Genomic DNA, 22,418 nt, shown 5'->3' with positions numbered 1-22,418 from the left:
TTAGTTTTATTAAGCTTCGCTGCGAGTCGATTATTCAGTGTCAGCTGGTAAAGAGGGTGAAGAGAAAGAGGAAATTCACGACCGTGTTGTTTTTGCTAACAATACATCAGCTCACCTTTTAGAGTTTTTTGAGATGTGAAAAAAAAAAGATTGATGGATTGAGTAGGCAGGAACCATTCCAACAACAAAGGATTTGATCAAACATGACTCATCACAATGACAGTTGTTTGAGAATCACTACCTGCCCAGTGTCCCCTCATTATTGTCACAGCACAATTCAAGTCGTTGACCTGCTCTGGTGTCTTTAATACCTGACAGGATTAAAAGCATGATGTCCTTCACTTACATATAAATAAATAATAAATCCTCTTCATTGACAAGAGTGGCATTTAGATCCATGTTAATGTTAAACATAACTGAAATCAGACAGACAACAACACAGCCAGCGGGACTCACTCATTGTAGACAGTCATGACTCAGAGACACATTAACACAAGATAGACTGGATTTCTTAAATATATTTATGTGTAAAATGTCGCAAATTCTGCCTTAAGTAGAGTTGTTAATCTACTACTGAGCCCAACAGCGCAGGTTTCTCCTCAGGAACCTGAAAAGTTTTAATGTCATATAGGACATTTAAACAACAATAAACTGGTCACTCATTGAATCAGTCCTCACATTTTACATTGAATCCTGGTACAACCTTCTCACTGAAAAATGCAAGAAATCATCAAACATGCAGCTAAAATCACCGGCACCACCCAAATCCAAGTGTCAGAACTCTATATACGCGCAGCACAAAGGAAAGCCGTCTGCATCACTGAGGACCCTTCACATCTCCTTCACCACTCGGTTCAGCTGCTCCACTCAGGCAAACGTTTCAGAGAAAACGTACAGAAACTCTTTTATTCCCACTGCACTATGCATCTTAAACAAGGCCAGATGAACACGACTTTTAAACGTACTCTGCAGATGTTTATGGAAACTTTGGTTAGATTTTTTTTATTTCACGTGAGTCTAAAGGGTTTGAATGTTTTGATGTTATTTGAGCCTCCAACCAAAGGTGACTATTCTGTCACTATATGATGGACATTAAAGTTTTTTTCAATCTTGAATCTTGAATTAAGGTGAAGCACAACATATCCTTTTTTCTGGAAGCCCTCTGTTGGGAAGAACACTGCAGGGCTGCCAGGTTATTACTGCTCTCCAGTAACGGCTTACATAGAGTCTTGAAGCCGTAAGGTGAAAGTTTTATATCCTGGGATTACTCCAATACACTTTACCTTATTACCTGAAACTTTGCCTACGTTTAGTTTGCACATGCAGCATTGTGACACCATGTTTGAGTTTTAAAATGTGGATTAGGGTCGAGTTTAATAAAGTTGATTAAATGCTGAACTTAAAGGCAGGGTTGGTTATTTTCAAAAACTAGCATGATTTTGAAAGTAGCATTCCCTCAGTGCTCCGTCTACACCCGCCCCCTCAATTACACGTCGTCTCATGTCTCATTCAGCGGTAAGTAAACACTAAATTTTATCATAATAAATCTTTAAAACACACAACTATTTTACTACTCACAACGGCCAACGACAAACTCGCAGTATAAACTCCGTTATTGGTGACGCTCTTTGAGTGTGGGATAGTGAACACATGGAGTAGAGAACGAGCAGGGAGACAGGGAGGCGTCTGATTGGTTCATCAGATTGGTACTGTTGGGCCACGCAGGCTTAGGACAGTCAGACCATGGACTTGGGCCTTTGAGTTATTTACTGAGATCACAAAGAGGACTAAAAGCCTCTTTATCCCAGAATTCCCTGCGGTACTTCACACCTACGTGTGACGTAAAGGGGGGACCAGAACCTGAGGGAGACCCCACAGGAAGGCGGCCAGGTGATAAAACTCTGAGACTCCCCTCGTTCAATCTCTTACCACGTGCTGACTTCAAGTGCTCGGAGACACAAGCTCACCTCCTGTTTCCTGCAACAATCTTCCTTTGTTTTAAGTTTTGGCGCGCAGGTAATCCGCGGCCGGCAGTGTTCCAAATTCTGAGCTCGGATTGTCCAGTGAACGCATCTCAGTTTCTCGGAGAGCGTTAGGCTATAACAGATTATCAGAAAGATAACGGTCTTATTCCGTCCTGCAACGAAAGGACATCAACGGACATCTTTCCCCTCGACGGAGAACCAACGAAGCCGCTCTTGCCGTAAGGGACCCTCGCCGCCATCAGACGCCTCTACACCAGGACAGACAGAAGATCTGTTTTATCGCCGGACTCCTTTTTCCTTCATCAATCGCAGGCAAAGCGATTCACAAGTGAGGCTTAATTAGGTCTGGGCAGAATTAGCTTTAGAGAGTGTTTTTAACAATTGTTTGATTTGTGCAGAAACTGTAATTTTTATCTTTGTTGGACCGTCACGTCCTGAGTTTTACCTGTTTAAAACTCTTGTTGTTCCCATTTCGGACCGCTGCGTCCTATATGTGTTTAGCGTAACAGCGTTATAACCGGGTATTACTCTTCTGATCAGAAAGGCCAGTGTAAGCCGTATTAACTTGAATTCGGCCATTGGTTTGTTTCTGTGAATGAAGGGAATTACTCCGAGTTGTGGTGCAGGATTCGGACTGTGATCCGGCCTCTTCAGGCACGCATTTCTCTCCACCTCTACGGTCCTCTATGCTCCTCTTTTCTCCTCTTTTCTCCCCCGTTACTAACACACACAGACACACACACACATTTCTCTCCTCCTCTACGCTCCTCTTTTATCCTCTTTTCCTCCCATTTTCTCCCCCTTTTACTAACAGACACACACACATATTCCCGGGTAGACGTACATCTGGAGACTAACTCCACCACCGCGCCATTACGCACATAGGCCACACACACACACACACACACACACACACACACACACACACACACACACACAGAGATCTGTACACTCGCGGCCATCCAGACGCCTCAGAGACACAGATCGTGTAGGGCCGAACTCGGTCTCTTTCAGACATTAAGGCCACATTAGGTCTTTGTTAGGTGTGTGCCATCGGAAAGGCGACCACGTGGGATGAAGCAATCTCCCCCCTCTTCCCCTTCTCTATCTCTCTTTCATCCACAGACACACACACACACACGCACACACCCAGGTCTTTGTTAGGTGTGTGCCATCGTGAGCAACCACGTGGGTACGAAGCCATCTCCCCCTTTTCTTCTCCCCCCCTCTATCTCTCTCTCTCACACACACACTCACACACACACACACACACACACACACACACACACACACACACACACACACACCCCGCCCACAAGCCGTGCTTGATAATGTTTGTTGCTTAGATTAGTTTATAATAGTTATTTGTTTGATTAAGTTCATTGATTTTGGATTGGTGTTGCTTTGTTTAAATAAATTCTGTTATAATTTAAGAGAGCAGTTGTTTGTGATTACTGGTGTATTTGCATTGTGATATAAGCTGGGTGCGAAGGCTTTGTGTACGGATTTCACGCCTTCAATTTATTAAATATAGTTATTAATTATTAATAATATTAATTAGTGATATTTTGGTTATATTTCCCTGAGTACAGGGTGGTGCCCCAAAACGAGATTAAACATAGTTTAATGATATTTTATTTATATTATTAATAATTAAGTATAATTATTAAAGAATATAACCAAAGTTGACTTGATACAACCCCAACAGTACCTCGTGGCAGACATTGGTTGTTAGTGTTTTTACAGACTTACATCTGCTACAGATGACAGATTTTCTTTGCTCCTTTTTCAGAGAATATGAGTTATTAATTTCTGTCAGGACCTAAAGACGATTTCAACCAAAATCTTAAAAAAGTGGATCTGGAGACATTGATTTATTAAAAACATGATTGATAGCCTTTGTCCTTATATTTTATAAATCCCTAATTAGGGGCTAGTTTACTCACTTCAAACTAAGGTCATGGCAACTTGAACTGAATAGTTATAGTTTGAGTAATCAAACCATATGAACTTTCATCCAGTGACATACAAAGGAAGAAACAAGGAGCTTTGTCAGTATGCCAGATCTTAAATCAATGATGAAGGGGGAAATAGGATGGCTGGAAGCATGAGTGCCGCTCGATGCTAATCAGCTTCGAAGGAAACCGCCAATTCTCTAGATGTCTAAATGCTGAAAGATTTAAAAGTGAACGTCTTGTGTTTTTATTTGGGCCTCTCTGACCGTTGGGGACATAATGAGATGATGCTGGAGGAGCAGGGCCGAGGTAACAAAGCAATAAAGACACAGAGGAACTGTGTTCCTGATTATTGCTGTTATAAAACAGACCAGTGTCACTGTGATGTCCCCTAAACAAGTGCTCCCTCTCTCTCTCACACACACACACACACACACACACATACTCTTATTTCCACTTTAGAGACATGACTAGCAGTCTGCAGGGAAGACCAGACTCTCATTTGCTGTTTCTCTCTCCATCTTCGCCCACACAAAGACTCCCCCACACACATACTTTGGAACAGAAACACATACGGACAACAAATGAACAAGTCTGCCTCTCTCAACTCCTCTCTCCCTCTATGAGACTGCGGGTGGTTAAAATGCTTCGGTAGTTGCAGTGAAGGCCTCTCACACTTGCTCCTCAATATCTGTGAACAGCTGAGAGCACTGACTGGGGATTTATTTAAAAACAAAAGCCTGCTAGCAGAAAGTGAACCTACAAATACAATCAAAGTGTTTCATTTCAACGTGCAGTACTGCTTTACTGCAGCCTGAGTGAAGATGCTGTTTAGGACAATAAGGTCAAGGTGTCAGTATTCAAACTGAACATTTAGAGGTTCTAGCATCTGGGGGAGTAAGCACTGTACATTGTGAAATGACTTGAGTTTGTGTCGTTCTTTTCTAGTCTTCTCACCACTCTTTACATTTAAACCAGGTTTCTATGTAAAGAGTCCATCAGTATTAACTAATCCATTCATATGCTGCAGCCGAAGCAGAAGGAGCAACTTGGGGTTAAGTGTCTTTCCCAAGGACACATAGGACATGTGGCTGCAGGAGCTGGGGATCGAACCCCCGACCTTCCAGTTGAGAGACGACCGACTCTACCCACTGAGTCAGAGCTACCTATTAACAGCACTCTTGAATTGAATAAATGTCTGCTTACTGAAGTTCAAATCCATGAAAAGATTGTGCCCCTGAAAAAGGGGCCTATTCAAAAATGTGCTATTGATTTTGAGAAGTAAGTGTGCCTTAAAACATTTAAAGGAGCAGTATGTAACTCTGACACCTAGTGTTTAAAATGGGTACTGCAGTCCAGATTCTAAACATTATAGAGAGCTGTCTCCCCCCGCCCCCTCCTCTCTAGAGTGGATGCTCACACAGGTTGCCATGTCTCAGACCCTGAAGCTTCAGTGTTTATCCAGCTCTGCATGGGTCTGTAAACCTTTCTGTGTTCTAACCTCTCTCCATTTTTCAAAAGCATCTCCAACATTGATCCTAGTTTGATCACGTTTCTGCTCGTGGAGCTTATTAGAAACATGCAGAGACTTTTTAGGTCGAGTACAATCACTTCTATCTGAACCACTTCTCTTGCCCGCTTCCATCACTGCAACACCTGTTGACCTGATAACTGCTCTTATATCTGACAAACTGAGGGGCGTCCAAAACAGCCATGTGGGTGTGTCTTAAAACCGTCTACCTTCTCTGGTCCAAACAAATCCAGAGCATTCAGGAGCAGAATCTAAAGTTAGAAGGAGGACATACTGACTGCTGCATTGTTGTCAGAGAAGCCAGCACTTCAACATAGCATGTCTGATCATATAGTAAGGTCACTTAAAGATTTAATTCAGTACTTATCTTACATTTGGGTTCTTTAACTGCATACTTGGGATGCTATTGCCACATTTATTGCTGAATATCCAGTGAGATCCACGCTACCTGTCCCTGTTACATAAGAAACAGTCCAACACCTAGTCCAGGTTGTTTGTCAAATTAAGACTCAAAGGCATGCGTAGTTTTAAGACTGAGTGACTGAGCTGTAGTGCGTTGCTCAGCTCAGCTTTAAGTACTCCAGTCGTATTTTATTCAAGGCACATCACTAAGAACAGGTCACAACCTTCTGATTTACAGACCCAATCATACTTGCTTTAATCACCTATGTGCTGGAATACTGTAATGCACTTTATTTCAGCCTCAGCAGCAGTCTCACCTCACTTTGACTCATGCTCTCTGAAATTCCTCGCTTTGCACGAGTGTTCTTTCTTTCCCTTCCTCTCTAAGTGTGTGGCCTGAATTCTCCTAATTATCCGGCCATAAAAAGAAATGTAGCAGGTATTTAACCTTTGCAATTTTGCCTTCACAGCATCGGTGATCTTTTGCGCTATGAAAGCTATTTAAAAGCACATCTCCACAGCTTCTGTTTACCCTCTGAAAGCTTTTATGAATCCCATGTTCACTTTGCTTTTTATCAGGGTGCAGCTGGGTGTCTGCCAGCCGCTGCAGCAGTGCGTCTGGAGAGAGGAAAGGATCAAAAGTAGGGATGTAACGGAATGAAAACAATAGTTCTGCTGGGCAAAAAGTGTAGTTTAGTTTCAGTCACAGCAGAGACAGAAGTCGGAACTACAGAGACCATAATCCTTTGTGCTCTAGTGTAACACACACTCCTAACAGTGTTTGTGAGGAGCGAGAAAGCAGAGCAAACTTTGAAATTCTGGATGTTCCAGCGAGGCCGACGCAGGCTTTTCTACCCCACTGAGAAGATCAGTGTATTCTCAGAGACTGTCCAGATCAAATTCTCAAGGTAATCCGTGATGATGTTTGTATACATTTAAGTCAAAGAGTGTCATTTCTGTTGTTAGCTTACTCAGCAAACTGGACACTGCCATCTTGTTTTGGTCTGTCGACCAATCAGAGGCTGTATATGGAATTAGCTAACATGTAAGGGCCATTGAGAAGCAAGTGCAGCCCGAGACAGACGTCACAGCCTGCTCTCAGCACAGAAATATGAAAAATAGAACTGTTTTGAATAGATTCATCCTGTTCAGCTTATTCTAGTATCAGTAGATCTGTGCTCTGAATAATGTGTTGATTGTCCTTTGAATTAAATAAATACTTTGACACACTCCCTGACCTTCCAGAGGGCCATGTACTCCCTGAATGTTCAGGGACTTTTTTGTTTATAAAAAGTTCATTTTAGGTCATTTGACCCTCATCTCATATCCTGTTTCAATGTCCAATCAATGTTTAAGAAATTGCCTTTTTTTTCCCAATTCTTGAATTTTCTTTTTTTAAATATCGCAATAATACCGTGGACTTGTTATCCTGATATTATCGTATCATGAAACATTCATATCGTTACATCCCAAATGAAAAGAGAATGAAATATGAGAATCTGTTCCCCAGATGCAGACACAACCCTGAGTGGATTGTAGGTGAGCACTTTGTCACTGTCTGTTCTCACTACTTTCTGCTAAGAAGAGGTGTGTATCTCACACTGCTTCACCATGTTGCTCCTACAATGGAGGCCTGGGCTGTATGTGCCCTTTACTCCTCTTCTGGCCCACATTTCAAAGTCAATGAGACCTTCAGGCACATTTATTTTCTAAAACTTCTGCGGCATAAAAACCCCATATTCATCACATGACAAGAGAGCATGTCAGTTACTCCTGCCCTGCCCACCTTGGATTCTCTTATGGATGACTATCATCTGTGCAGCGTTTTCACACCGCTGGGGATGAAAAAGCAGCAGATATTGTAAAGAGGTCCCACTGCAGAAGAGAGATCAAAACTCATTAAATCAGAGGATGGGACCGGATGTTGGGGTGAGCAAAGGGCAGTCTGCAAAAGCTATCTTGACATCCAAATCGACTAATGGTTTTTTGAAAATCGAAGAACACTTGTTTGAATCAAATGAAAATTTCGGCAGGACAGTGTGTTTGTGTTGGTCTGGCTAAAAGCAGCTGTAGGAGATGATCTGTACCCTGCTGTAGTGAGATACAGTACTGAGGTCATAATGCTGAAGGACAGCGTCATTACGAAACCTAGTACAGGCAAAGAGGAGGGGCTGAGGACGGCCTTTAGTATCCTGAAGCAGTTCCAAAAGAGAAAAACAAAGAAGTAAAGTGGAAATAAATGCAGTTTTCACATATACATATAAAATATCTAGGGGGGGGCCGCGTAGGTGCGTACATTCTGTGCACCGTGCGGCAGTCACTCCCCTCTGTCATTGGCTCGAGGTGAATTCTCCTGATAATATCCTGCTGCATTCTCACATCAACTCACTCTGACTTGCTGTGGAAATAATACAAGGGTTCTGGCAGGAGAAACTCAGAGTGAAGTCAGAGCGAAATATTTGTCTGTTTGTGTTCACACATTCAGCTCCTCATGGAAAATATCCGGAGTTTTTCAGCAGATTTCTGCAAGTGTGAGAACCAAAAAGTAACCTTGATGTTGGTCACAAAGAACAAAAGCATTGCAATTGACAGTTTTAAATCTCTTGTCGAAACTTGAATGTGAACTTTGTTACACCCATTCAAAAGTCTGGAACATTGTATTGTGAGCACAACATCATGAACTGTTTCATATCATGGGGGGAGGGCTCTATCGAAGAGCTCTTGGGGGCTTTATCAAAATAAGATGAAAACAAATCGCTGCTCTTATTGTTCCTCTTTCATGTTCATGAATACTGTCCAACTATTTCACGGTTATGATAAAAAAAAAAGATCTATCAACATTATTCTAAAAATAATCAAGTCAGAGAGTCAACCGCTCATTTTTAACCAGAAAGGACTTCAGAGGCAGCGAGTGACATGCAGCGCACAAAAATACCACAACAGACCAAAAATATCTGGTGACAGGAAGTATGATGCAGAGGACAGGAGCTTGCCCTTTCCTTTATTCACTCGATCCATTCAATATACATGACCTCAGCACTCTTTGATGCTATTCTTAGTGCTGTTAAGAGGGGTCCTTCTGAGACCCCTCTTCCTGCTGAATGCTCCATTAAAAATGGATTAGCCCCCAACACACCTGCTCATTGACTCTCATTGGTAAAAGTGGCCCTCGTCCGCTCAATATTCACACTCACACAAACGGCATATCTACTGAGTATGAAATGTGCGTAGGGGAATTGATGGTCAGCTTCTTATTGGGGATTCTTTGGTTGTTGTTTTAGTTCCCACACTGCACAATCAAAGCATATTGGTAATTGCTTTAAGGGTATGTTTTTAAGTGCAAATAAGAACCAAAATGTTTATGTTTAGCTTTGACAGATTATTTACGAGACATACACATAATGTTATAATAAAGATCCTACAGAACTGAATTAGAATAATAATATATTCTGTTTCCCCTAAATATGTTATGAAGCATCCATTGACATTATTTGGACGGCTATTATAAAGTTGGAACTGACAATTATAATATCTTGTTCCAACTTTATAATGACCATAAAGATAGTGTTAAAGGGAACATATTATAAAAATCCACTTCTACAGTGTTTTTGAACATATATTTGGGTAACCTGAGTGTCTACTGACCCACAAAATGTGAAATAAATCCATCCAGTCCTTGGTTTGTGGTCTGCATAAGTCTTACAACACAGAGAAAAATGCTCTGTTTCAAATGTGCTCTCCTTGTGATGTCACAGTGGGATTCTGGTAAAAAAAAATCCCCTCCCCTGATATCTCCACCCATGGACTCCACCTCCAGCCTAGAAAAAAACTTTAGCGCAGGTCGGCCATTTTTATTCTCATTACAGAGGAGTGATGTCTACTGGGAAAACTCAGGGGGGCTCATTACATTTAAAGAGACACACACACCAAAACGGAGCATTCTGAGAGAGCTGGTTTATACAGGGTCACAAACCTCCTCTGGTGTTTGATTCATGTTATATTTTGACCAAAGCACAGCATAGATGTTTCATTTAGACCATAGGGGACTGTTTGAAAAGGTGGAAAAGGGGGATAATATGTCCTCTTTAATAGATGTGCTACACAGTATTTATGAACCATTGACAAAGTATTATAAACATCAGTTACAACTTTACATCCAGATAATGATTCTTGATGGTTTACAAACCCATTAATAATCACTGATAAAGTATTAATTATCATTTAAAAAATGTTTATGGATGCTTTACAAAGTATCAATAGGGTATTATGATATTCAGTTCCAGCTTCATAATAACCATCCAAATAATGTTAATAGACGGTTTACAAACCCATTATTGACGTTAACTAAGTGTTACAAATATCTGGTCCATATTGTTTATAGATGTTTTATAAACCATCTCCTAAAGCTTTACAAATCATTTGGTAATCATTAACAAACACTTTATAAAGTGTATAAAATGTTAACAACATATATCATAGCATTATTAACTATCAATTTATTGTTTGTTACCAGTTAAATTACTATTAACTAAAGGTTTATTAACTATAAATTAACCCTTTATTGATTATAGTTATGAGAAAGTGTTACCGACATTTCAAATAAACTTTTGCTGCTCCGGGATTCTTCACTCACCCTGCATATTAATATTAATATCATCATTCACAAATAGGAAGTGTGACTACATTTTGCACGTGACGCTGACACAATCTTGGCCCTCAGTGAGGCTTAGGTTGCAAAGAGGTTGGAATTATTCACCAGGTTATACCAACTTGGTGTTTTGGGCGTAATCTGACTTAAACCAATCTGAGAGTTCACTCTCATTCCCTTTAGTGTTTCAGTATTGATTCTTCAAGAGAGCAGGCTCTGGCCGGCTCGTGTCATTTCTCTCTTTCCAGATTGCCCCTGAATGCACAGAAACACACACAGGTTGCATAAAATGTTTTTTTCCACCGATTGTAGTTATTATGTTCACTGAAGCATTCACTCAACATCAAGCACATTGGTGACAGTCTTGCTGCTATTTGGTGCATGCCATCCCACACACTCCCTTTCAATCCATCACTGTGTCATGTCCGGTTGGGAGGAGTGAGCACGAGGAACGCTGAGCCCCAGGAAACTTCAACTGATAATTAATTATGAAAAAAGACTTGAATGCAAGGAAGTAACCTATTGAAGTTTGGAATATAAATTGTTAAGCGGTTGATGGCACCGAAAAGATCAAAGATAAAACAGAAGATGGAACTGACAAATCAAAGAGACGTTCCCCCTGTATCACCTGACCACCTGTACTTATGAGCTCTATAATAAGAGAAGAAATAAATGCTGTTATAGATAAACTACAGCCTTTACTTAATTCCATTAAAGCAGATTTGAATGGATGCAACAAGAAATTTACGGATGTTGAGCAAGTCCTTTCAAGCATGGAGAGTCGGATAATTTCGCTGGAGAAATCCAACGAGTTGCTCCAAAATGAGAACAAGGAGCTGAGAGAAAAGGGGAATCCCACCGATTTCATGGCAACCTTCTTTTAAGAGGTTTTTAAAGATAAAGACCTCAAATGTGATCCTGATGTGGAAATTGCGCACAGAGTCGGGTCGTCGTTAGGAGGTATCAAAACTATTTCAGGTAACATAATCAGAAGTGCTGCTTGTCAACAGGCAAGGCAGGTAACTGCTTGAGGCCCCAGACCAGCAAGGGGCTCCAACAATGACAGTAGGAAACCTCCCTGACGGGGCCCTATCTTGTTGTGCTCCTTATCATCTCAAGTATTATTCCTGTGAAAGTCAAAGTCTGTCAATGAGACGCAGGCAGATATAATGGTGGTTGGAGAGGCCCCCAATTAATTTTTGCCTAGGGCCCCAAAATACTCTAGAATTGCCCCTGAACATAATTTCCCTGGACACACTAAGCATCCTCCTGGGAATGGGAATGTAGAAAGAAAAAAGAAGCATTTCCCTTGGTTGACTTTGTTGTATAGACTCCAGATTTCTTGTTCTTCCAGAAAAGGTTTAATATTTAATCTTGGACCATATCACCACAGAACTATATTAAATGATGTATAGACCTGTTTTATGGTTCCTCTGTGCAGCACTTAATAACAACCCTGAGGCTGTCATACCCCCATCATTCCAGAGCCACTTAAAGCAATAACGTTCATATATCGATCATCAGTCACACAGCCCCACTTATTGAAACAGGCAGGAATTCCCATGAGGCTTTTCAACGTTAGCCTCAGAGATGGCCTCCGCCTGAGATTGGCTGCAAATGTTGAGTGTCACTATCTATCTTGTCTTCACAGGATAAAAAAAGTACAACTCCGTAGAAAAAAGAAGATCCAGAAAGAGTTAACTTCCAACAGGTTTGAAATCATACAAAACATTGATAGGTTCATATTGACGTATATAGATGTGACAGAACACAGAAAGCATAGGGGAAGAAAAAACACAACTTACAAGAAAAATATATTTAGCGCAGAAAATGCACGTTATTGCTGCAAGCTGAAATTCATTTGCTGAACACTCCTTTAAAGAACAATATGTCGAATATCGGTTTGGTGTGCTTTGGCGCCTGTCAATGGTCTCTGAGTGCAACTGCACTGCTGTAAGTCAAACAGTACTGTTCTCTCCCCCTCGAAGACAACGTGCAGAAATGTTGTGAGAAGCCAAAGAACAATGCTAACTGACAAGGTTTAATAATATTACCAAGTTTTGAGCAAATATGACTCTGGAAGCGTCTCCAGCCCGTTGTTTGCAAACTTGCATGAGAAGTATGTGTATTCCATTGATGCTATTATGTCTACAGTCTGTGGCTAAATGGACAGTTACACTCTAGGTACCAATATGTTGTTGACTACACTGTCCACATTGTGAGCAACTCGCAAAAGCTAAATTGACTTAGAAATGTGCAAGATTACTACAGCGAATGCAAGTAACCGTGGCTAACTAGCGAGCTAGCATAAACTCTCCCTGGTTGGCAGCTTATTTAAGGTCTTTACCTGAAAAACTAAATGTTACATTACATTTTACTGGGCCCTCCTGAGCTCTCACCTGCCCCTCCCCCTTACCGTGCCAGAAGCCCAGGAGGCCTTGTCCGGGCAGCAGAAGCCAGGCTCTAGAGCAGAGGGAGCTCCCCCAACCTTTACCGAGGTCATCTGGCACTACTACCACCCGAAGTCCCTGACGCCCAGCCACTACAATCGGACCGTGTTGTCTCTCAACCACCGCCCGATGCCCAGCCTCCCCCATCAGACTGTGTCGCCCTTGAAACCACCACCGTCCTCATTCATTCACGGCCTGCTCTGACCTCCATCTCAGCGGAAAGGAAGTGTGGACAACAGGAACAGAGGAATACAAAGGAGAAATCCTTCCTGCATGTTATCCTATACGCTCTACTGTACAGCGTCTCGAGATAACAACATAATATTATAAATTGGTGCTATAGAAATAATGATTGGTTGATTGATTACTTTAGATAGGCTTATTAGTCAGCTACCTTTCTTTTTGGCACACCAAGGTGAGATAACTGGATGGAACTCACACTAATTCCTCTGAACACAAGTTAACTCTGATAATTATGACAGAACATCAGATGGCAATATTTCCCAATTGATTTGCTGGTTCAGTCAGGGAGAGACTGACGGGGGATGGCACAGAGCGATAGTTTTAATAATTACCTTGAAGATTCGGGGCTTTTGAGGAAACATGCAGGGCTTAAACCCTGTATTCCAGCCCCAGGCTCCGCCAATGCTGTGTGGGAAAACGAATCATACATTTGCCACATTACTCCTAGAACAGTATGCAATACATCTATTATTTATGAAATGCTTATGAAAGACATGGCTGCAGCCCACGAAGGTCCCATTAAACATTACTGTATATAAACTGGCTTACAACATGCCAAGTATAAATCCTGCATTGCAAATTAATACCTTGCCATTATGAATTATGAAAAAAGGGGAATTTCAATAGGAAATCAGTTTTTAATGTTTTAATTTCATTTGCTCCAAATCAATCCACACTTTAGCAAGAACTACATCTTTGGGACTCAGCATACTGCTTCTGGGGTTTATAGTATAAATTCAAATAGTGTCAGTGTCACTGTGAGTCAAATATGACGGACGGGACTACATGATTGGACCCTGTCTTTCTCCTATGGGTGCAGTAGCTGCCTGTTGTGGTAAGTAAATATACAGTTTGGGAAAATCAATACTGAGCTGTTATAGGCCTGACAGAGCTGTCACCTCCTCTGTAATCTCACAGCATGTATGTTTCTTGAGTCCTGCCTTTGCTTTTTTTCCCTTTCCACCTCTCCCTGCCTGTTTTTGCACTTCCTTCATCCATCACATATCCAGAGAGTGAAGGAGACACCCTCAGCTCAAGAGTAATTGGCCAGTTCACAGATGACACGGAAGATAGGCACAGGGGAGACCGACGGCAGAATCAGCTGCTGAATATAAAGCAAAGGTTTACCCACTATCTACCTCATGCAGAGCATATTCTCTACTGGAGCCAAAGGTCAGCGAAAAAAACAAGCTTGGTTGTTCAGAGACAAAAGTGGGATGCTAAAGGAGGCTTTGATAGAACAGATAAAGGGAAATTAGAAACTTTAACAAGCTACCTTCAGTCTCAGAGGGGAGAAACTGCTCTTTGAATACTTTGATTCCACACTATCAAACATTGTCAGTGTTGCAAAAATCTTTCTGTGTTTCCCTCTGGAGGTACTTGTGGTAGGAACCACCGTATCAACCACGAGTACTTTAATGATACCAATGGAAATATGTCCATGTGGCACTCACAACAAAGAAGGTACAACATGTCTTGAGGTTTGGTATCTTACAAACATACACATTTCGTCTGGCATTAAGGTGAGAAATTAGGGTGGCAGTAGCTCACTCCGTAGAGACCTGGGTTGGTTACCATGACGACTAAAGGCTATGGCTAAATGGCAACATTGAAGAGAGTTATTTATTACATGCTAACTGAGACAGGTTTGTAAAGTTCCAACTTTTTATTGTTGCTTGCTCATGGTTTGCTCTCTAGGTGTGTAAAGCACTAGGGTTGTCGTGGTAACCGGAAAAATTAGTAACCACGGTACAATCGCGGTGACTTCACCTCAGCCCACCTCATGTTCAGATGGGCACAAATGCAACTTCACTGGTACCTAAACAGAATGTAGCTTTGCCCCTTTGGGAACATTCCAGCTTTCAGCCAAATGAAATGGGAGAACTAGCTGATTTAGACTAGGCAATTTGTCAAATCTGCGTCAAAAACATCTGTGTGAAACAAGGAAACACATCCAATGTGAGGTCTCACCCTGCAAATAGTATCTGGTTGCAAGAACTTTTTTATTGTGACTTTTATTTGTTTTATTATTTTCTTAACAACGTTGCTGTTGACAATCAGTGACAGACACAACAGTGTTGAGCAACGCAGCGCATCAAGTAGACACTCCACAGCTCCTGGTGCTGAAATACAGCACTGTCACGTCACCAAGTTATAACCACAACCTTATAGCGATACATGTATTCTGTAGCCAAATTGGTTTTTAAAAAACAAACTGTTTGAGCTTTTTTGTATGCAAAAGGCTTAAGAGGAGGTGATTCTGGTGTTTTGTTTAAACACACTGACTAACAGGCAGCTGCTGCTGTGTCACTGGAAATGAAAAACAACCTACATTAGCCTTTCTGCTAAATTTCCCATTTTTAAACAAGCCCATTGTTCTGCAATATAGGTCGTTGAACAACCAACTGATCAAAAATGTTGAATGTGCACTGCCAATGTGGGCATATTGCAGGTAGCCCCAGAGAGGTCCTCTTTATCTTATAAATTACTGTTTGCACTAATTTAGTTCATTTGACAAAATACGTGAATACAGCTGACATTGCATATTAGATGGTATTGCATTTCCTAAGACCAACCATCAGAAAGCTTCCTTCTTCTTCTTGTAAAAATAAAACTGTAAAGCACCAATACTGAAGTACTTCCTTTGGCTAGACGAAAGATCCTTAGAAATGATCATACATTTACAATTTAACTGCAAAACACAGACGATTTATTAATTGAGCATCTTCTGATTAAACCGAGAAAAGATAGACATTTAAAGGTGCAGTATGTAGATTTGATAGTGACATTTTAAAGTTGGAGAAGTAAAACAATTCTATGCTATATTTTCTGAACTAAACACAAAAAATGTATTCAAAGGAACAATTGGGTTCCTGGAACACTGTTTGGAGCTAGAAAGTGACCAGGAGAGTTACAGTCACTGTTATGGGCCCACCACCATAACTTTGCCACTCGTGTAGCATTTTATCTTCAAACAGTGTTCAGGGACCAGGAGAGCGGGGAATCATGGGAGTTCTCTCTGCTACTCCCTCCCTCCCCCCGGTGAAAACGAACTCTGTGGTGACTGTAGTCAAGAAGAACAGGCAAACCCGACCTGAGGAAGAGAAGATGTTGACCAACGATGTATCCAATTATAATTTACATGACGTTTTTTTTTTTATCACAGCAGCGCAAACAGCAACAGTACAGCAGCTTTCAGTAGTAGACCATGCAGCGGTCTTTGACGTAACATCCGGTGTTTCCTAGGCAACGATAAACATTTCTTGTCTGTCATGGCGGCTCATCATGCCGGCTGCCGCGACAAGACACATCCCGTTACAACTATAAAATGACGGATTTCTCTGGCTTTGATAACTGTTGGAAATATTTGAGGTAACGTAAGTACTCAACAAACAAAAAAATATATAACATGGGTTTAGTCCATTTTTAATGAATTTAAATATTTGTATGCAAACATTGTCATAAAATTCAACATACTATACCAAAAACATTTAGTGTGCTGACTTTTCTGTCTCTTTCTAGCCAGAAGTAGCCCAGCAACAGTTGCTATGAGAGGGAGCTAAACCAATCAGAGAGCAGAAGGGGTTATTTGAACAAAAATAAATTTACACCAGCAGAACATTGTACAAACGCTAACAGGAGAATTATGTGTCTTTGAAATAGAACACTTTAATCCCGAGTGTTATTGTAGCCTCCATGTAGGAGACAAAGATCATTAGAACCAACTAAGAAGCATTGGGAGAGTAAGATAACTTCTCTGAGTTAAGATAATGAGGTCTTTGATATCACCAGGACTGTGCACAATACAGCCCTGAAGTGTCTCATTCATCTCGCTACAGCCAAAGTGTTTGTTAGCATGTGGCCAAGAGCCATCAGCTCAGGATGAAAACAACTTCAAAGGTAAAAATGAATGTTAAAATAGTAAAAAACAAAAACAGGGCAGCTTAATGAATGCACATTAACTGATTTACACAAAGCATTACAAATGATCTGAAACACAAGTGCAGAACTAATCAACAGGATCAATAACTCCTCTTTTCATTAAAGCCATTTTCTCCAAACATATCTTTAATCATGGTTTGGCTGTTCTTTTGGAGACGTCGGATGTTTTTTTGTGGTGAGGCTGAAGGACGGGATTTTGAGGTCAGAAAGGTGTCGCTGCAGACTGGCACAGTGAACTTATTTCACTGAAGCTCTTTTGCCATTCTAGAGATGCTCTCAGCGGTTCACTCACAAAGTTGTCTTGACCTCTCTGACTTCAACTTGACCTCAACTGTTCCTGTAAGCTAACATTTGTATTTACATGAACTGAGAAACCGGCTACCAGAAATCACAATGCTAGTTTCTAATAACCTCTTCTTGCAATGTGGGCACAGTTCATTTATTGTAAGGAATGCTCGGTAGCTGTTTGTGAAATCTAAAGACAGATCTGAAAATCAAAACAGAGTATTAAATAAAGCTTTGAAAGTTGCATCACACTGACGACTGTGAACAAGCCGTATAGCCCTCACACTCTGATGAAGGGAAAAGTTATCTGAGATGTGAAATTCTAGGCACAAACTTTTGCATGATGCTGCTTTACCTGTAAATGTTCTCAAAACTTATAAAAAACAAAAAATATTTTCCAATTATTTTCCAATGTTTGCCTATTGGAGATCAGTTTTACTCACCAAAAACAAATTCTGACAGGAAGTAACTAAACACTTAATTCTAGTGTGTGTGTGTGTGTGTGTTATGTGCTCATTAAGTAATTTATTATGAAGTATTTTGACTGTTTCACTAATAAACTAATTATAGGGGTTTTTAATTAAGTCTGTTCGTGTTCACTTTGACCTTCTTCCACAAAGTGCACTGCAGGAACACTGATGGAATATCATAAATGTAAAAAAAAAAAAAGATAACTCTGTTGAGGGTATTGTTGTTTTTTTCTGGCTAGTTAATCAATAATTAAATAAACTATTCATTATCATATATTTACATTTCAATTCATAAGTCCAATAAAAAAGCTTAAATTCAGTTAGAAATCCCATCCCCCCATAGCTGCTCTTTCAATTGTGATGTCATCTCAACAGGGGGCGCCACACTGCCGTTCCACATTGGGTATCAGTATCCATTTCAGTTGTCCCTGTCTACCCTGATGTGGCATTGATTTAGTGATAGGGGTGTGTCTCAGTCAGAACCTCCCCAGAGGAAGGTGGACATCTGCTCCCTCTGAGGTCCTGTCACATGAAATTACTTAAATCAAGTCCTCTCTATCTCCTTCACCCTCCTCGACCTCCTCCCTCTCGATGTGACTTTCTCCTCTGCCTCTTACATCTGGATCTGTTTCAGTCTGCTCCCCCCCCCCCCCCCCCACACACACACACACACTCCTGTACATCACACAGGTTTTTCCACCTCTCTCTTTCCTCCCTGACATTTTTTTTTTGCCTCTCTCACCACCCCGCCCCCATCACACCTCCCCTTCTCGCCTCCTCCCCCCCTCCTGCCTCTGGGTCACAAGGAGCGATCCAGCCTCCTGTTCCTGAGTCTTAGTTAAACTTCAGTTATGTCAGCCGGCCTGCAGCAGAGCTGTAACCAAAGCCGCAGGGATCCAGTGACCTTAAGAGTGCACACGGAGGAAAGACGAGGTAGGCAGTGTAGTGTAAATGGACAAAGTACATCCGAGGGAGCTAAGAGATGTAGGAAAGGGAGCTGGGAAGGAGGCAGAGGAAGACAAACTGAATATTTTAAAAGAGTTTGCGACGGGCTTGTATGTCTCTCAAACTGAATATATGGAATTAAAAGAAGTACATCAATTTAACAGCGATGTGTTTTTATTTTACACAAGTGGAGGTGGCTGTTTTTTTTTCACAGTGCATCTCTTTTCATACTGTTATGATCCTAAAGTTGCCTTAAGGAACAACACATTTTTATCCTGCAAATCTTGCTGACAACATTAATGACCCAAATTATGCATTTAGCAAAGAAAAAAAAAAGGCAGACCAGAACTGATGTTTCAAAAAGCTGCTTGTGAGTGAGGCCTGATGAATGGCTGCTGCAGTCTTAAATGAAACACCTGCATTCACAGCATCCCCTCACATAAAGAATATACTGTCAGGCATTAAACCTTTATATTTCACCCTAATCAGGGGTGGCACCTCAAACCTCAACTCTTTTAAGAAGGACACATGAGCAGAAGCAGCCAATTGTACTTTTAAGTGGTTACAATGCCTCCGCTAAACTGAAGCCACAATCCTTTTTATTTACAGGAAATGTGTTCAAATGTGTAAATCACACAAATCGGATAAAGAGGGACAAGCCTTGATCCATGAACTCAGGATACAGTTAGCAGTCAGAAACATTTGAGAAATATAATGCATCCTCCTCGAAGCCTCTGTGAGGAGTTTTTATCTGACTATAAAACATTCTGAAATTCATTTTAATGCCGCTGTAGCTAAAATAAAATTCAATACAATCAGCGGACAATATATATTGTGTTGTTGAATGTCTGGAACTGCCTCCATTGGGAAGGTGTCAGACGTGACAACATGCTTAAGAAACAGACTGACATATGCGTGGCAGAGTCCGCTATGAAACGCTATAATGAGAATACTTTACTTTATGTCAATGCTATGTGTAGTTCAACAGAATCACACTGAACTTCAGAGTGCAGAACAACATACTGGAGAAGAGAAAACTTAATGCAGCAGTTTCACTACATGCACTGAGATCATAGCGGTCGGGGTCATGTCATTCTGTGCAGGGAGTAAACGTCAGCCCCCCCTCCCACTCGCTCGAGGTGAATTCCCCTGATTGCTTGTGTCGCATTACGATATGATGACGTCTGTACAAGAGGTAACTGTGCTCAGGCCCGGTAATGACTAGGGAGCGGGCCAATCATGCTCCAGCACAGAACAGGGAAACTGGGCTTAGTGTGAGAGCGCCCTAAGGCGGACAATTTATAAAACATTTTACCGTAGGAAAAAAACAATAGCCAATTCATTGTTGGAAAATGCTTTACACATGACAGGACCTCAGCAAACAGAAGAGACATACTGCTTTGGTTACAGGAGGGTGCCAAAATCAACACATGGAGACAAAGAGGAAGTTCTTCACAGGAGCCAACTTACTTTTAATCAAAGTGTCTGGTGTCTAGCTGCTTCATCTAGAACACATCCAGGGTGTAAATCCAATAGGAGGTTTAAAACCAAACTACCACTAGGACCTAATGTTACCATTAGGCTGTGACTCAGTTGGTAGAGAATAGGTTGTCTCCTAACCAGAAGGTCGAGGGAAGTGTAAGGTGCTTGAGCACGGCACGGAGGCCACACTGGTCAAACTAACTGGACTTTAGAGGTGAAGCGTGCTTAGGCATGGTACGTGTTGCAAGTGTGACCGCGCCCTAAGTAGTCAAAAGACTAGAAAAGCGCGCTACAAGCTCAAGTCCATTTACCATTCTGACAAGGCAACTGCAATAAATGTATTTTAAACACCAGTGTTGTTCTTTGGTGAGTCAGAATAATGAGTTCTGATGACTTCAGGATGTTAGAATCAGTGTCAGTTCATGTGTCACATCCTTTGTTCACTCTTATCCCACCTACCTGCCAAATGATGACATTTGTTTCTAACATTTTATTTCAAAACATCAGATTTTTTAAACTCTGATTCAAATCATTATGTTCCATGACACCACTGACACACAACTTAAACATCAAACTGATAATATCCTATAGATCCTATGATATATCTAACTGTGAGTCTTTTCTTACACAGTTTCACAGTGATGTGTGTTAGCGGTTAGTTGTAACTAATGGTTGAGTTATACTATAAAAGAGTATACAGTCAAAGCCACCACACTAAGAATAACAACACCCAACACCCGGTGAAATACTGAAACATGTTGCACTACAATTGAATGTGTGCGCTCTGCAAGAATCACAGAATTACTTTCTTTTTCTGTTTCCTGACAAAAGAATGTGATCTTCAAACGCAGCAGTAAGGTCCACACAGACACACACATGGAGTGTGGAGATACACACATGGAGACACACACATGGAGGGTGGAGATACACACATGGAGACACACACATGGAGTGTGGAGACACACACATGGAGACACACACATGGAGTGTGGAGACACACACATGGAGACACACACATGGAGACACACACATGGAGTGTGGAGACACACACATGGAGTGTGGAGACACACACATGGAGACACACACATGGAGACACACACATGGAGTGTGGAGACACACACATGGAGACACACACATGGAGACACACACATGGAGTGTGGAGACACACACATGGAGTGTGGAGACACACACATGGAGACACACACATGGAGACACACACATGGAGTGTGGAGACACACACATGGAGTGTGGAGACACACACATGCCAATCTCCTTGGGTTGCAACAACTGCAATGAACTGCGGGCATCCCCTGAGGAAAGCCCATCACAATTCAGCTAATTCCTTTCCCAATCAACTCAATGCGAGTGTCTACCGCTGATAAGGCCCCTAACCAACCACTACACACACACACACACACACACACACACACACACACACAGAAGATGCAGTCAATCCCTTTCACAACATGAGCGCCCACTCACCCATAGCAAAGAATGGGATTCCTAGCAGCGTGGAGTTGAACTTCCCGTCTGATATAAAAAAGATTCCTGCAGCCGTGACGTTGGCGATACAGATGGTCAGCACGCCCAGGAGGCCCAGGAACGGCTTCCCCCTTAGACAGTCCCGCATGGAGCTGGAGATGGTGGCGGCCAAGAGTACCAGCACGAGACTGACCAGCACTTCCCCCTTGGCCAAGACGCCGGTCTGGTGGAAATCCCGCCACAGGCTGAAGGAGGTGAGCGACTGGACGTGGAGCTGGTCGGTTGCATGGGGGGCCTCGACTGTGGACAGCCGGTTGACCAGGGCGCAGAACTCGTTCTCCCAGCGCTCTGCGATGGCATCCTGCACCACAGGGCCATGGTTGCGGAGGTAGTAGGTAATCTGGACAGCACGGGCGAACTTGACCTGCTGGTCCCGGCTGTTGGGTGAGAAGGACACGCCACCCAGCTGGTGGCCGATGAAGGACACACGGCCATCCTGTGGGGGATTTAGAAATAAAGGGGATTAGCTCTAAAGGAACATACACGTTTTTAGTGCCTTTGGTCACACCTCAATGAAAAATGAAACATTGTCGTCTCA

The 22,418-nt window shown here is 41.8% G+C and overlaps 1 protein-coding gene across 1 annotated transcript in view; it reads right to left on the bottom strand.

The window, feature by feature from the left end:
* The window catches only part of ptchd4 (patched domain containing 4), a 40,478-nt gene that overhangs the window by 4,848 nt on the left and 13,212 nt on the right, over positions 1 to 22,418 (bottom strand). Inside the window, exon 2 of the mRNA XM_061052705.1 lies at positions 21,821 to 22,316. Within this exon, the coding sequence (XP_060908688.1) occupies positions 21,821 to 22,316 (496 nt within the window). The remainder of the gene's footprint in view (positions 1 to 21,820; positions 22,317 to 22,418) is intronic.

Source organism: Labrus mixtus, chromosome 12, assembly GCF_963584025.1.
Source record: "Labrus mixtus chromosome 12, fLabMix1.1, whole genome shotgun sequence".
NCBI classification, from domain to species: domain Eukaryota; kingdom Metazoa; phylum Chordata; class Actinopteri; order Labriformes; family Labridae; genus Labrus; species Labrus mixtus.
Note: the sequence above shows the minus strand (reverse complement) of the source record. Positions and strands in the feature narration are given on the sequence as shown.